Below are 15,490 nucleotides of genomic sequence, written 5' to 3'. Positions count from 1 at the left end.
CGGGATGGTTTAGGATTACAGGTCAGTCAGTCAGTCAGTCAGAAGGAGAGCGAGAGAGAGGAAGCTACTCAGAGAGGAATGGGGATCCCTGGAAGAGGGATGGAGGAAGGAGTGCTGCAGCTGCCTCAGTGACCTGAACCAGCTGGCACGGGAAAGGAAAGAAGGAGAAAGACACTGAACTGAAGCCTGAGCTTCCACAGAAGGGAAAAGACAAGTACAGAACGTAGGAGCAAAATGGAACACAGAGGACTTGGGTTAGAGGAAGAACCCTGCCTAGAAGTTCTAAGCACAAGGCCGGGGCCCGGTCCCCGAGGTTGTATGGACACTAATGGTTCTGCAGCAGACACTGGTGGAGTAGTGGGCTGTAAATGCACTACTCCCATCTAAGACTTGAGGGCACAACAGCAACACGGATAGAGAGCCGGGACTTAGGAGTAGAGAGTCCCCGAAGCAGGCTACAGCTGTCTGCCGTGCAAGTAGAGTTCTTGGGAACATCTGTCAGGAGGAACTCCAGTGTAACTCAGTACTAGGAGATCTTCACACTTAAAGGCGCTATAGAGTAGATGTTCAGAAAAGGCACATAAGTTGGCGGAGCGTGGAAGGGAGCATTCCATCTTGCCTGGGGGTTGACTGAGTCCCTGACCCGGAGGACACGGCACAGAAGTGGGCACTACAGACTGTGAGTAAAGCTTTGGAACTACATGCCCTGGTGTCCTCCATTCCTTCCTGCATCCGTCCGCCTGGCACTGCTACATACCCTGCGCCAAACACTGCACCATCTAAGTGTTATGGTCTGACAGTTTTAAATTGGACAAAGTGAATTTTTTTTACTTTGTCAAGTGCAATGTGTGACGTGATTGCCCCCGGTGGCCATTGGAATTATCACACGTGGTGTTTTTCATTCATAGTTGCCCGGTGGTGGGGAGTGGTATCGCACCTTAGTGGTAGGTTTAATTGTAATTATAAATCAGGTGTGGGGCTCTATAAATGAGTCTCAGGGTATTCAATCATTGTTGGTGATAGTTGTTCATTTGCAACCAACCTTGGTGGTGGAAGGAGCTGGAGAGATTGCTCAGCTCAATCTGAGTTCTGATGTGGAAGGAGTCACCGAAGGGAGTTCTTTGCAGCGCTTACTGAACTTGGTGGCAGCTATTCAGGAGGAAGGCTGCAGTCGGTTGCTGGACTCTGTGCTGGAGCATTTGCACAGAGAGAGCTAAGTCTTCTATTTCCCCTGTTTGTGACTTTCCTTATGTGTGATCTAGTGCAGTGGTGGGATTAGTTTCCGCACCGGCCAATGCCCTAGCGAGGGACTAGGTTCAGGGCGAGTCAGGGCATAAGGTTTGCGTGCGGCGACAGGTGCGGAGCCTGTTTAGGGAACGTAAGGAGTGTAGGGACGCTTCCTCAGGGGAGCTTAGGAGGTCTCCACTTCCCTATTTCCTATTACAGGGCCCACCACTGTAATTGTTCCTGTGTTTCCCCTTATTATTTAAATTCGCCAGCTGGAGGCGGGGTATCCAGTTTTACGTGTACTTTTTAAATTCGCCAGCTGGAGGCGGTGTATCCGGCTGCACGTTCCGGTATTATTTAAATTCGCCCCGCTGGAGGCGCTGTATCCAGGGTCACGTGTGTCATAAATTCGCCCTGCTGGAGGCGCTGTGTCCAGTCACACGTTGATCATTACATTATCACCAAACCATAAAAAAAATTTTTCTGCTGAGCCATGGACCTAATGCAAACCTTTACCCATGTACTGCAGACCTTTACTGAAGAGATCAGGGGGCTGCGCGGTGAGATGGTGCAGCAACTGCAGCTGTTGGTGGGCTTTGGAGGTTTGATTCAGGCACAGGCTCAGCCAGAACCCAAGATATCTCTCCCAGACCGGTTTTCTGGAGGGAGAGATCAATTCTTGGTATTTCAGCAAGCCTGTAAATTATATTTCAGGCTGCGCCCTCGTTCTTCAGGGAGCGAAGAGCAACGGGTGGGGATCATTATGTCCCTTTTGAAGGGGGATCCCCAGTCCTGGGCCTTCTCCCTGCCGGACGATTCACCATCTTTAGAGTCCGTGGACGAGTTTTTTGCGGCTTTGGCGCTTGTGTATGGGGATCCTGATGGCGTCTCTCTGGCAGAATCCCGACTCCGTAGGTGTAAACAGGGAGCCCGGGTTGCGGAGGAGTACTGCTCTGAGTTTAGGAGATGGGCCACTAACACTCAGTGGAATGACCCTGCACTTAGGAGTCAATTTGCGCAGGGTCTGTCTCCAAAATTGCAGGACACTCTGGTGCAGTACGCCGCCCCCAGGTCGCTGGAGGCCGCCATGTCCCTCGCCATCCGGGTGGATAGACGCCTTAGGGAAAGACATACACAAAATGTGCCCCCTGTAGTCCTCTCCGGGGGGAGGACCCCCGGTACGGTTGGTGGAACCCAGGCAGCCCGGTGTTGTTGGTACAAATAGGGGGTTGCCTGGGGTTCGCCGTGGTGGGGGGGTATGCTTTTCCTGTGGGAAGCCAGGCCATTTCATGGGAGCCTGCCCAGGGCATGCCAAGTCTCCGGACGAACCGATGCAAGTAGGAGGTGTTAGGTTGTGTTCAGGCCTGCCTACAGTTCAGGGAGTGGTGTCGGCATGTTTTTTCTGTGGGCTGACTGGTCATTTCCTTAAGGCGTGCCCATTACGTGCCAAAATATCTGTGTCATTTCAGAAGCCGCAGACCCCTGGTCGTTTGGAGGAAGGCAACCAGGGAGTGTACATTTCCTCCATTTTGCCCTCCCAAGGTATTATGTCAGCAGAAGTGTTTGCTGGTGGGGTACCGGAGGTGGTACCGGTGCTTGTGGACAGTGGAGCAGGGGTTAGTCTGGTGGATGCTCATTTTGTCCAGACTCATGGCCTGAAGTGTAGGACGCTGGCCCAACCTCTAAGCGTCCAGGCCATTAACTCTGTTCCACTGAGCCAGGGGAGCCTTACCCAAGTCGTAGAAAACATCCTTCTGCGTATAGGACATCATGAGGAGTCCTTGTCATGCTACGTCTTGGAGGGAATGCCAGTACCTATCGTTTTAGGCTTCCCCTGGCTGAAAAAACACAACCCGGGGATAGATTGGCGAGCAAGGGAAGTAGTCAGCTGGGGGCAGTCGTGTGAGGGCTGCTGCCTTGGGACTACTGTCTCTGCCGTCTCTCTTCAGGGGACCCCTTCCTCTCCAGGGAGAGCAGTGATGGTGCGGCGGGAGAGTAGGGGCAAGTTTCAGCCCTCGCCGCTAGCTAACCCTGTGAGAGGCAGACCTCGTGGTGGAAAGGGTTGGAGTGTGGTGTACCCTATGGTGTAGTTCGGGGGTGTGAGTGTGGTGACACAGGGGGACGCCTCTGTTATCAGGTCCAGAATGAGTTCACCAATTTTATGACATAACGAATGTGTGCAATAAACGTTCAGGTCCGGACCTGTGTGTGAACGAGCGTGTATGGGTGCCACCAAAAATCATCTTGTGGAAGTGTGTTGTGGAGCCTGATCAGCTCATAACAAACATACACATACATAAACTTGTTCCCCAGGTTGGCGCTATGGAGATGAGTGATTCCTCCAAAATAAACTTTATTCCAAAACCAGCTGTGTGTTTGTCATAAATTTGAATTCAGGTGATGGTGGGGTGAACTCAGGGTCTGGCCGTCCCCGCTATAGGGGTTTCCCTAATGAGGGGTGGTCTTGAGGGTCCAGAGGCCCCTCATTAAGGAGGGGGTACTGTCATGGTCTGACAGTTTTAAATTGGACAAAGTGAATTTTTTTTACTTTGTCAAGTGCAATGTGTGACGTGATTGCCCCCGGTGGCCATTGGAATGATCACACGTGGTGTTTTTCATTCATAGTTGCCCGGTGGTGGGGAGTGGTATCGCACCTTAGTGGTAGGTTTAATTGTAATTATAAATCAGGTGTGGGGCTCTATAAATGAGTCTCAGGGTATTCAATCATTGTTGGTGATAGTTGTTCATTTGCAACCAACCTTGGTGGTGGAAGGAGCTGGAGAGATTGCTCAGCTCAATCTGAGTTCTGATGTGGAAGGAGTCACCGAAGGGAGTTCTTTGCAGCGCTTACTGAACTTGGTGGCAGCTATTCAGGAGGAAGGCTGCAGTCGGTTGCTGGACTCTGTGCTGGAGCATTTGCACAGAGAGAGCTAAGTCTTCTATTTCCCCTGTTTGTGACTTTCCTTATGTGTGATCTAGTGCAGTGGTGGGATTAGTTTCCGCACCGGCCAATGCCCTAGCGAGGGACTAGGTTCAGGGCGAGTCAGGGCATAAGGTTCGCGTGCGGCGACAGGTGCGGAGCCTGTTTAGGGAACGTAAGGAGTGTAGGGACGCTTCCTCAGGGGAGCTTAGGAGGTCTCCACTTCCCTATTTCCTATTACAGGGCCCACCACTGTAATTGTTCCTGTGTTTCCCCTTATTATTTAAATTCGCCAGCTGGAGGCGGGGTATCCAGTTTTACGTGTACTTTTTAAATTCACCAGCTGGAGGCGGTGTATCCGGCTGCACGTTCCGGTATTATTTAAATTCGCCCCGCTGGAGGCGCTGTATCCAGGGTCACGTGTGTCATAAATTCGCCCTGCTGGAGGCGCTGTGTCCAGTCACACGTTGATCATTACACTAAGTGTCTCCACCTCTACACTGCCCTGGGACATCAGCCCTGCCTGTGGAGGGCTATAACATCATTGCTGCACCACACCATCTGTCCCGGAGGATCTGTCTGCAGCGTCGGCTTAACACCTCCCTTGCCGAACACCACAGGTGGCGTCATGAACTATTCATCTAACTACACTCTACCATTCATATCTTCCTTTTACTTGGGCGCCCAGGGCCACGGTCTGGGTCACCGCTGCTGTGACACATCCCGCTGACACCAGCCCGGTACCGAGTACCCCATGGCCCTGGGAGGGCAACCCAACTTGGCGTCATGAACAGGATGACGAGACCCGATGCCATCGGGTTCTGTGTGCCTAAGATTTGCTGGACTTAAAACTTTTGAGAATGTGCAGAAGACCCAATTTAATAGACTGTAAAATGAACATTAAATATGGCCATTGGCGTGGAGAAGAAGGGCGTGATGAGATGGGAGGTCCTAGGAAAAGACAGCAAACTGAATTACTATGTGACAGCAACGTGGCCCACCCCCCGAGGGGTTCGTATACTGGCTTGGTATGGAGGCGCTGGAAGAAGACTCCGCCCTAAGAAGGAGGGGCAGAAGCCAGTGGCGGGAAAGGGGCCGAGAGAGGAGGGAGAAGAACGCCAGAACGCCATCTTGGAAGAAGAGGGAAGGAGGCCTGCGGAGCACGGGGAAGTGGATCTCCCCGGCACCATGGCTGAAGACTCCAACCCAGTATCGGAGATGAATCGCCGGCAGCTGGAAGAAGAAATTGCCCAGCTGACATGCAGTTTGCGACTGAGGCAGGAGGCCTTGTGGAGGCTGAACTGGCAGCACGCCTGGGAGGGGCCTACACCGGCAGTAACTGCCGCTGCTGCACCGGAGCTTCCCCAGGCACTACAGACTGTGACTAAAGCTTTGGAACAACATGCCCTGGTGTCCTCCATTCCTTCCTGCGTCCGTCCGCCTGACACTGCTACATCCCCTGCGCCAAACACTACACCATCTAAGTGTCTCCACATCTACACTGCCCTGTGACAACAGCCCTGCATGTGGAGGGCTATAACATCATTGCTGCACCACACCATCTGTCCCGGAGGATCTGTCTGCAGCGTCGGCTTAACACCTCCTTTGCCGAACACCACAGGTGGTGTCACAAACTATTCATCTAACTACACTCTACCATTCACATCTTCCTTTTACTTGGGTGCCCATTGCCACGGTCCGGGTCACCGCTGCTGTGACACATCCCGCTGACACCGGCCCGGTACCGAGTACCCCACGGCCCTGGGAGGGCGACCCACATGCAGCCTGATCTGTGGACAGCACAGTATAGAGAAGGAGGAGTGGAGAAGAATGATATATAGGTTTGCTAGAAAAAATTCAGTATTACTTGTATTTTATTCATTGGATCCCTGGTGTTTGAATGCATACAAGTCTAGTGGGCAGTCCTGCTAATAATTGAAAGTTATGTTTGCATGTACAGAAAACACTGTCAATCACTGAGTAGGACCGCCCATTTGTATGCATTCAAACACCAGGGATTTCAAAGAATAACATACAAGGTATACCGAAACATATACAGTATATTAATTGTTATGATTGAGTCACCGTAGGAGGCAAAAACAGAAATGCTAGCTAAGTCCAGAAAACCAGAGAAGTTGGCAACTATCAGATTGCAGACCCCTGAACCTATCAACACAACTAGCAGTAGCCATGGGGGGTTCCTACGATGACCTAGACCCCTCGATCACAGCCGGAGAGATACATAGGCCTAAAGAAGGAAAGGGGAAATCTAACTGCCCCAGAGCAGACCCCAAAGCAATAGGCAGCCCCCCACATATAATGACGGTGAAGCAAGATGAAAACACTTACACAGACAGAAAGACAGACTGAGCAAAGACGGGGCCCAAAAACTACCTAGATAGGAACGGATAGGAAGGCTGCTGTCTGCAATCTGCCAAAACCCTATCAGAGACAAAAGCCAACAAGCTGATATAAAAATGGCCCTGAAGCAACTAAGCTTCAAAAACTAAATCAGCACTCAGGTACTTTCTGAAGACAGAGCTAACGGAACACTGCACACTCCAGCAGGGAGTGGCAGAATCCAAAAAGCAAGAAAAACAAAAACAAATCTTAAATGCAAAAGGCAAAACAGAAAACTTAGCTTTAGGAGAGCAGGAATCAGACTGGTGTCCAAGAGTCCACAGAGAAATCACCCGCTGGGCAGAAAGGGCGTAGGCTGCCTTAAATCCAGTCAGTGACTCCACTCAGCCAATCGTCTTCATTTGTACCAGGTGCCTGATAATCAGGCTCACTACCTTCCTTCACTAGAATAGGGAGTTCACCAGGCCTCAGTGACGGAGGGGAAAATGAACTCACAACAGTACCCCCCCTTGAGGAGGGGTCACCGAACCCTCAACAACGCTACCAGGGCGATCAGGGTGAGCCTGATGAAAGGCACGCACCAATCTTTTGGCATGAATATCAGAGGGAAAGACCCAGGAATTATCCTCCTGACCATAACCCTTCCACTTAACCAAATACTGGAGTCTCCGTCTAGCCAGACGGGAATCCAGAATTTTCTCTACCTCATATTCCAAGTTACCTTCAACCAATACAGGGTCCGGAGGTGCCACCTCAGGCACAACTGGCTCAACAAACCTCTTCAACAAGGACTTATGGAACACATTATGGATCTTAAATGTGACAGGAAGAGCCAAACGAAAAGAGACCGGATTAATAATCTCCAAAATCTTGTAAGGTCCAATAAATCTAGGCTTAAACTTAGGAGAAGCCACCTTCATAGCAATATTTTTTGATGATAACCACACCATATCACCAATCTTAAACTGGGGACCAATGGTCCTATGTCGATTGGAAAACCGCTGGGCCTTTTCCTGGGAGAGAGAACTTATCCACCACTTGGTCCCAGATATGGTGCATTCTCTCCACCACAGTGTCAACACCTGGGCAGGCAGAGGGCTCCACCTGCCCTGAAGAAAATCGAGGATGAAACCCAAAGTTACAAAAAAAAGGTGACATCAAAGTGGCAGAACTAGCTCTATTATTTAAAGCAAATTCGGCCAAGGGCAAAAATGAAACCAATCATCCTGATCAGCGGAAATAAAACATCTCAAATACGACTCCAAGGTCTGGTTTGTTCTCTCTGTCTGCCCATTGGTCTGAGGGTGAAAAGCAGAGAAGGACAACTGAATTCCCAACTTGGAACAGAACGTCCTCCAAAATTTAGACACAAATTGAACTCCTCTGTCAGATACAATGTTCTCAGGAATCCCGTGCAAGCGAGCCACCTGTTGCAAAAACAGGGGTACCAACTCAGAGGAAGATGGCAACTTAGGGAGTGGTACAAGATGAACCATCTTAGAGAACCTATCATAAATCACCCAAATAACAGTCATTCTTTGAGAGACCGGCATATCAGAGATGAAATCCATTGAAATATGGGTCCATGGCCTCCTGGGGACCGGCAAAGGCATCAACAACCCACTAGAGCGAGAACAAGATTTAGACCGGGAGCAAGTCCCACAGGACTGCACAAAACTCCTGACATCACGAGACAAGGTGGGCCACCAAAAAGAGCGACTCACCAGATCTCTAGTACCAAAAATACCTGGATGACCAGCCAATGCAGAGCAATGAACTTCAGACATCACTCTCTTCTTCCACTGGTCAGGAACATACAACTTTCCACTGGGGCAACGCTCAGGTTTGTCCTCCTGGAACTCTTGCAGAGCAAGTCTCAAATCGGGCGAGATGGCAGAAAGAACTACCCCTTCGCCTAAGAGGGTAGCAGGCTTGGTCACCACAGGAGAATCAGCAAAGAAACTCCTAGAGAGGGCGTCTGCCTTGACATTCTTAGTTCCAGGAAGGAAAGAGACCACAAAATCAAAACGTGTAAAAAACAAGGCCCACCTAGCCTGTCTAGGGTTCAAGCGTTTAGCCGACACTAGGTAAATCAAATTTTTGTGGTCAGTGAGGACCACAACTTGATGTTTGGCTCCCTCCAACCAATGTCTCCACTCCTCAAATGCCCATTTCATGGCCAACAGTTCCCGATTCCCCACATCATAGTTACGTTCAGATGAAGAGAACTTACGGGAAAAGAAAGCACAGGGATTAATTTTAGATGTTACCGGATCCTTTTGGGACAACACCGCTCATGCACCAATCTCAGAAGCATCCACCTCTACCTGAAACGGGAGTGAGACATCAGGTTGCCGCAGAACCGGGGCGGAGGTAAATCTACGCTTCAGCTCCTGAAAGGAAGCAACCGCCTCCGGAGACCAATTCAACACATCCGCACCCTTCCTGGTCAGGTCAGTAAATGGTTTGGCAATACTAGAAAATTTTGCTATAAATTTCCGATAAAAATTAGCAAAACCCAAAAACTTCTGGAGGGCCTTCAAATAAGTGGGCTGAACCCAATCATAAATGGCCTGTACCTTGGCCGGGTCCATTTCAATAGTTGACGGAGACAAAATAAATCCCAAAAAAGAAATCCTCTGTACTCCAAAAAGGCATTTTGATCCTTTGACATACAGAGAATTCTCTCTCAAGATCCGGAACACAGTCCGAATATGTTCCACATGAGCATCCCAATCCTTGGAGAAGATCAAAATATCGTCCAGATAGATAATCAAAAATTTATCGACAAAGTCTCGGAAAATATCGTTCATGAAGCACTGGAAGACAGAAGGGGCATTAGTGAGCCCAAAAGGCATCACCAGGTACTCAAAATGTCCCTCCGGAGTATTAAACGCCGTCTTCCATTCATCCCCCTGCTTAATGCGGATAAGATTATACGCCCCCCTGAGGTCAAGCTTGGTAAACCAGCAAGCACCTCTGACTCTAGAGAATAGATCTGAAATCAGGGGTAACGGATACTGATATTTAATAGTAATTTTATTGAGGGCACGATAATCAATGCAAGGCCTTAAAGAACCATCCTTCTTGGCCACAAAAAAAAAACCGGCACCTAAGGGTGAAGAGGATGGTCTAATATGACCCTTCTCCAACGCCTCCTTAATATAGGACCGCATAGCCTCGTGCTCGGGTACAGATAAATTGAAGAGCCGACCCTTAGGAAATTTACACCCCGGGCTTAGTTCAATTGCATAGTCATAACTCCTATGAGGAGGCAAGGACGCAGACTCATTCTCACTAAATACATCATAGAAGTCCGCCAAATAGTCAGGAACCTCATGCGACTGAGGAGAGGTGGAAAAAACCGGAGCCTCACTAAAGGTACACCGGCAACCCCAACTCACCACAGACACAGATTTCCAATCCAAAACTGGATTATGAATCTGCAACCAGGGAAACCCCAGAACAACGGCATCATGCAGACCATGCAACACCAAAAATCTGCAATTTTCTTGGTGGTCTGGGGCGACCCGCATGACCAACTGGGTCCAAAACTGAGGTTTATTTTTAGCCAGAGGGGTAGCATCAATCCCCCTCAAAGGGATAGGCGTCTGCAGAGGAGTCAAAGGAAATCCACAACGTTTAGCAAAATCCAAGTCCATTAGGTTTAGCGCTGCTCCCGAATCCACAAAAGCCTTGGCGGAAAATGTGGACAGGGAACAGATCAGAGTAATCGCCAAAAGAAACTTAGGCTGAACCCCACCAACAGAAAACGTGTGTGCAAAGCGTTTCTCACGTTTAGGACAAACAGAAATAATATGTGAGGCATCTCCACAGAAAAAACACAGCTTATTACGCCTTCTGAATTCCTGACGTTGCGCCTTAGACAAAACTATCACATTGCACAGGTTCAGACGTCTGTTCAACCGGTGGCAACAACTCTCGTGTAATCCTGCGTTCACGTAAACGCCGATCAACCTGAATGGCTAAAGACATAGAATCGTCCAGACCAGAGGGAACAGGAAATCCCACCATAGTATCTTTTACGGCTTCTGACAAACCCTTCCGAAAGAGAGCAGCCAAGGCACTATCATTCCAGGTAGTAAGGACCGCCCACTTTCGGAACTTTTGACAGTACAACTCTGCAGATTCTCGACCCTGGTTCAATGCTAACAGGGTCTTTTCAGCCTGATCAATAGCATTAGGTTCATCGTACAGCAACCCCAAGGCTTGAAAAAATGCGTTCACATTAGTCAGAATAGGGTCATCTGGTTTCAAAGAAAACGCCCAATCCTGGGGATCGCCGCGCAGCAAAGAGATGACAATTTTAACCTGCTGCGCGGGGCTCCCTGACGAGTTAGGCTTCAAAGCAAAAAATAATTTACAATTATTTTTGAAACTCAAAAATTTAGATCGATCCCCAAAAAATACATCAGGTGTGGGGATCTTTGGTTCAACAGCATGTGAACGAGCAAGATAGGCGGAAATTCCTCGCACTTCAGCAGCGAGCTGCTCCACACAATCAGACACTTTTTTTATCTCCATTGAGAGAAAAAAAAAATTCCCCCTACGGCCTCAGAGATATAGAGGAAAGAATATACACTTTTTTTTTTTAAACACAATTCTTTCCTGCTTTTGAGTACCCAAGGATCTGCGGTTAGGCGGGTGATTCTGTTATGATTGAGTCACCGTAGGAGGCAAAAACAGAAATGCTAGCTAAGTCCAGAAAACCAGAGAAGTTGGCAACTATCAGATTGCAGACCCCTGAACCTATCAACACAACTAGCAGTAGCCGTGGGGGGTTCCTACGATGACCTAGACCCCTCGATCACAGCCGGAGAGATACATAGGCCTAAAGAAGGAAAGGGGAAATCTAACTGCCCCAGAGCAGACCCCAAAGCAATAGGCAGCCCCCCACATATAATGACGGTGAAGCAAGATGAAAACACTTACACAGACAGAAAGACAGACTGAGCAAAGACGGGGCCCAAAAACTACCTAGATAGGAACGGATAGGAAGACTGCTGTCTGCAATCTGCCAAAACCCTATCAGAGACAAAAGCCAACAAGCTGATATAAAAATGGCCCTGAAGCAACTAAGCTTCAAAAACTAAATCAGCACTCTCTGAAGACAGAGCTAACGGAACACTGCACACTCCAGCAGGGAGTGGCAGAATCCAAAAAGCAAGAAAAACAAAAACAAATCTTAAATGCAAAAGGCAAAACAGAAAACTTAGCTTTAGGAGAGCAGGAATCAGACTGGTGTCCAAGAGTCCACAGAGAAATCACCCGCAGGGCAGAAAGGGCGTAGGCTGCCTTAAATCCAGTCAGTGACTCCACTTAGCCAATCGTCTTCATTAGTACCAGGTGCCTGATAATCAGGCTCACTACCTTCCTTCACTAGAATAGGGAGTTCACCAGGCCTCAGTGACGGAGGGGAAAATGAACTCACAACAATTAATCTGATTAGCCCCTCCTTTTCTATAACATCCTGTCTGCAAATCAGATACCATTTTCAATGTGACATGTTCCCTTTAACGTTTTTTTCACTTCCGAACATGCGCAATGCGCCTCTGAAGCCAATGAGCGTACACCCGGCTTCAGAGGCACAATGATGTGGGTGAAGAAAGTTCTGCGCATGCGCATGATTTACAGAGAGCTGGTGATGACATGTGGGCTCTTGCAAATCATGTTATCTCGCCCATGGTGGTGTGACAGCATATTCAGTGGGCCAACTAGTGTGGGGAAACAAAGGCCCCTAGTGTGGGGAAAGAAAGACTAAACAAAATGCTAATTTACATATGGAAATCAGAGTTTATAAAGACTTTTTGTTAAACGTGTTTAGGTGTCAAACACAATAAAGGACTGGTTAGGCAGGGTATTTAGCAAAAAGTATACAGATGCTGGTGGATTGGAGGGCAAGGGGGACCTGTCAGAAATGTTAAGCCCCACCCCCAATCATTTATATGAGATTGAGATTGTGTAGCCCTTTAAAAGATAAGCCAGATGATTCCTTTATGACCTCAAAGTTCTGCTCCAGGTGTGAGCGATTACATTCTGAAGTTGTCTGGAAGTGCATTGGGGTGTGAAATACACTTCTAGCTTCTCAGCTTCACTCCTTACTTCCCATTCAGTAGCACCCTCCCCTGGTTGATTGACAGGTCAGTGGCTGTGTACCAGAGCAAAAACATTGTCAATCAGTAGGGATGCTGCTGCCAGGTAGAAAATACATTGTGAGGCTGAGAAGATAGAAGTGCATCCTCATGCCACAATGCACTTCCAGGCACAACTTCAACTTTTAAAGGGCTACACAATCATATTATTGGTGGGTGGGATAATAGTGTCTGACAGCTTCTCTTTAAGCTTTATATAGGAATGGGTGCAGGAGAACCTAGATATGCCTCTGTATTATCATGGAGTTCAAGGTATGAACATTTTGCAGTAAGTCCCCTCAAGAGGTCGCTGCAAGCTGTCAGAATTTTCTGTTCACTATCTCTACATGATGCATTGGAGCTCTTTTTCTAAGGCTAGGTTCACATTTGCTGATGGCCGAGCTGTGGAGGGCTGCGGACTTCCTCCGTCAAGCTCCGCCCACTGCCGCACCTCCTCCGGTCTGCTCCATCTACGTCTGCATGCAGCCTGCGTACCTATCTTTAACATTGGGTATGCAGGCCATACGGATTTATGCAGATGCCTCCACATGCGTCATTTTGATGATGCGACGACCGCATCAAAATTGCAACATGTTGCATTCGACACGGGTCGCCGCATCGTCAAAACGATGCACACGAAGGCATCCGCATACATCCACACAGTCTGCGTACCCAATGTTAAAGACAGCTACGCATGCCGCATGCGGACATAGGCGGAGCTGAACGGAGGAGGTGCAGCAGTGGGCGGAGCTTCATGGAGGAAGTCTGCAGGCCTCCACAGCTCGGCCATCCGCAAATGTGAACCTAGCCTTAAAAAGCAGCTTCTCTAGAAAGATATATTAAAAAAAGAACACAAAATGATCTCTCATCAAACAGATGAAAACTAAACATGCATCATTCAATGTTTGTGGTGTTGGTCGCAGCAATGCTCACAATGCATCCATATTAGTCTCCTGTTTCATATTGTCTTGCAACAAAAGTTTGGAAAAATCCAGCATCAATAAATCTATTCAACATTCATTCACAAATGTTGCCACAACACTAAAAGGCTCAATTCATTTCTGCCTAAGGCTTCTTTCACACTTCAGTTTTTTGTGTCAGTTAAAATCCGCCAAAAGGACGGATAGCGGATCCGTTTTAGTACTGATGACAACGGATGCCACCCATCCGTTTTTTTGATGGATCCGCCAAATGAAGAATAAGGAATCGCAGCCTGGAAAAGAGAGAGAGAGAGAGAGAGAAAAAAAATTTTTTGTCCGGCACCCAGACAGAATTTCGGGTTAAATCAGTGTCTGGAGGATCCGCCGGGCAAAAAAACGTTACAAGCTCCATTTGGAAATCTTTGAGGATGTTGACGGACAGCAACATTTTGGCGGATCCGCACAAAAACGGATGCAACGGACGGCAATCCGTCAAGATCCGCCAATAATGAAAGTCAATGGGGAAAAAAACGGATCCGCGAAGAAAATTGGCGGATCCGTTTTTTTTCAAAATCGGCGGATCTTGACTGATTCTCAAAAACAGAAGTGTGAAAGAGGCCTTAGGGTCTGAATCTTCACTTTGATGGGACAACCATCCAACTATAACAAAAAGAGAAGCAAATATACATGGGATCCCATTGTACAGTTTGGAAATAATGTAACATAGGAGGGAAATAGACATGTTATAGTAATCGTATCATAAATTATTGATTCTTACTGGATCACCATTAGGACCCACAGGTCCATCTCGGCCTTGGTCTCCAGCTTGGCCCGGATCTCCCTAGAAGAAGAATTTAAAAAAATACAGTAAAAAATACACATACAACAAATATAAAATGTTCATGTTTAATGACTCACTGCTGTAATATTGAGAATTTAATAATTTACAGCAGATACATAATAACATAATTATACTGTGGCTTAAAACAGATGTGAAATACACAAAAAATTCTGAAACCTTTCAAATGTGGTACATATTTTGTGGCCAGGAGCGGTAACAGAATAAATAAAATGGGGTGGATAATTGGAAAATTACATTATTTGTTTTTTATATAGATAATTTCTATGACTACATAAAATCCTGAAATCGACCAGTTTTCTTACTAACTACTGGAGCACACTTAATTGGAAGACATTTCTTACAGGGGTTGTCCAGTCAAATGAAAAGTCTGCAGTCATACGGCGTGACTGTAGACTTATGAATCCCATCAGTGCAGGCACTGTGTGCTGCGGGGATTTGCCGATTTCAGATCCGGAAACAGAGGCTATGTATGAGTTATACATACCCCAGGCCAGTGGGTGCAGCCTCGCTCCATACGCCTCTATAGAGCAAAGGCTGCCCCCCGACCAGTGATGTGGACGGCCAGTGGGCGTCTGACTAGAGGGCGCGGCCTCACTTCATACAAGTGTACGGAGAACGAGGCCGCACCCACTGGCTGGGAGTATGTATAACTCATACATACCCGCCGGTCCCCGGCCTGAAACCGGCGAACTCATAAGTCTGCAGTCACACAGAGTGACTGCAGACTTATGAGTTTTGACCAGACCACCCCTTTAACATCCTGTTAAGATCTTTTTGACTTTGCAGTGTAGACTGGGACAATTTCAACAGAGTCATCTCATATCATTACAGGGCAGAGGAATCAGTGGTAAATGACTGTTGGGGCCTAAGCAGGCAAAATAGCAACATTATACAGTACATACCAAAAGAGGACTTTCTCCTGTTCAAAACTAGCCAGTTTTTCAAATTATTTTATTCCCGCTGCTCTCCTGAGTATTCATTCTTTTTTCTTTTTAAAATCTGCTATACAGTTCCAGAACCTTTTTATTTAGTGATAATTTTCATCATA

At 47.8% G+C, this 15,490-nt stretch overlaps 1 protein-coding gene across 1 annotated transcript in view; it reads right to left on the bottom strand.

The window, feature by feature from the left end:
• Positions 1–15,490, bottom strand: part of COL6A1 (collagen type VI alpha 1 chain) — a 92,024-nt gene that overhangs the window by 20,934 nt on the left and 55,600 nt on the right. Inside the window, exon 20 of the mRNA XM_073577517.1 lies at positions 14,359–14,421. Coding sequence (XP_073433618.1) covers positions 14,359–14,421 — 63 coding nt within the window. The remainder of the gene's footprint in view (positions 1–14,358; positions 14,422–15,490) is intronic.

Source organism: Dendrobates tinctorius, unplaced genomic scaffold, assembly GCF_039654945.1.
Source record: "Dendrobates tinctorius isolate UK_male_01 unplaced genomic scaffold, ASM3965494v1 ptg000056l, whole genome shotgun sequence".
Taxonomy (NCBI): domain Eukaryota; kingdom Metazoa; phylum Chordata; class Amphibia; order Anura; family Dendrobatidae; genus Dendrobates; species Dendrobates tinctorius.
Note: the sequence above shows the minus strand (reverse complement) of the source record. Positions and strands in the feature narration are given on the sequence as shown.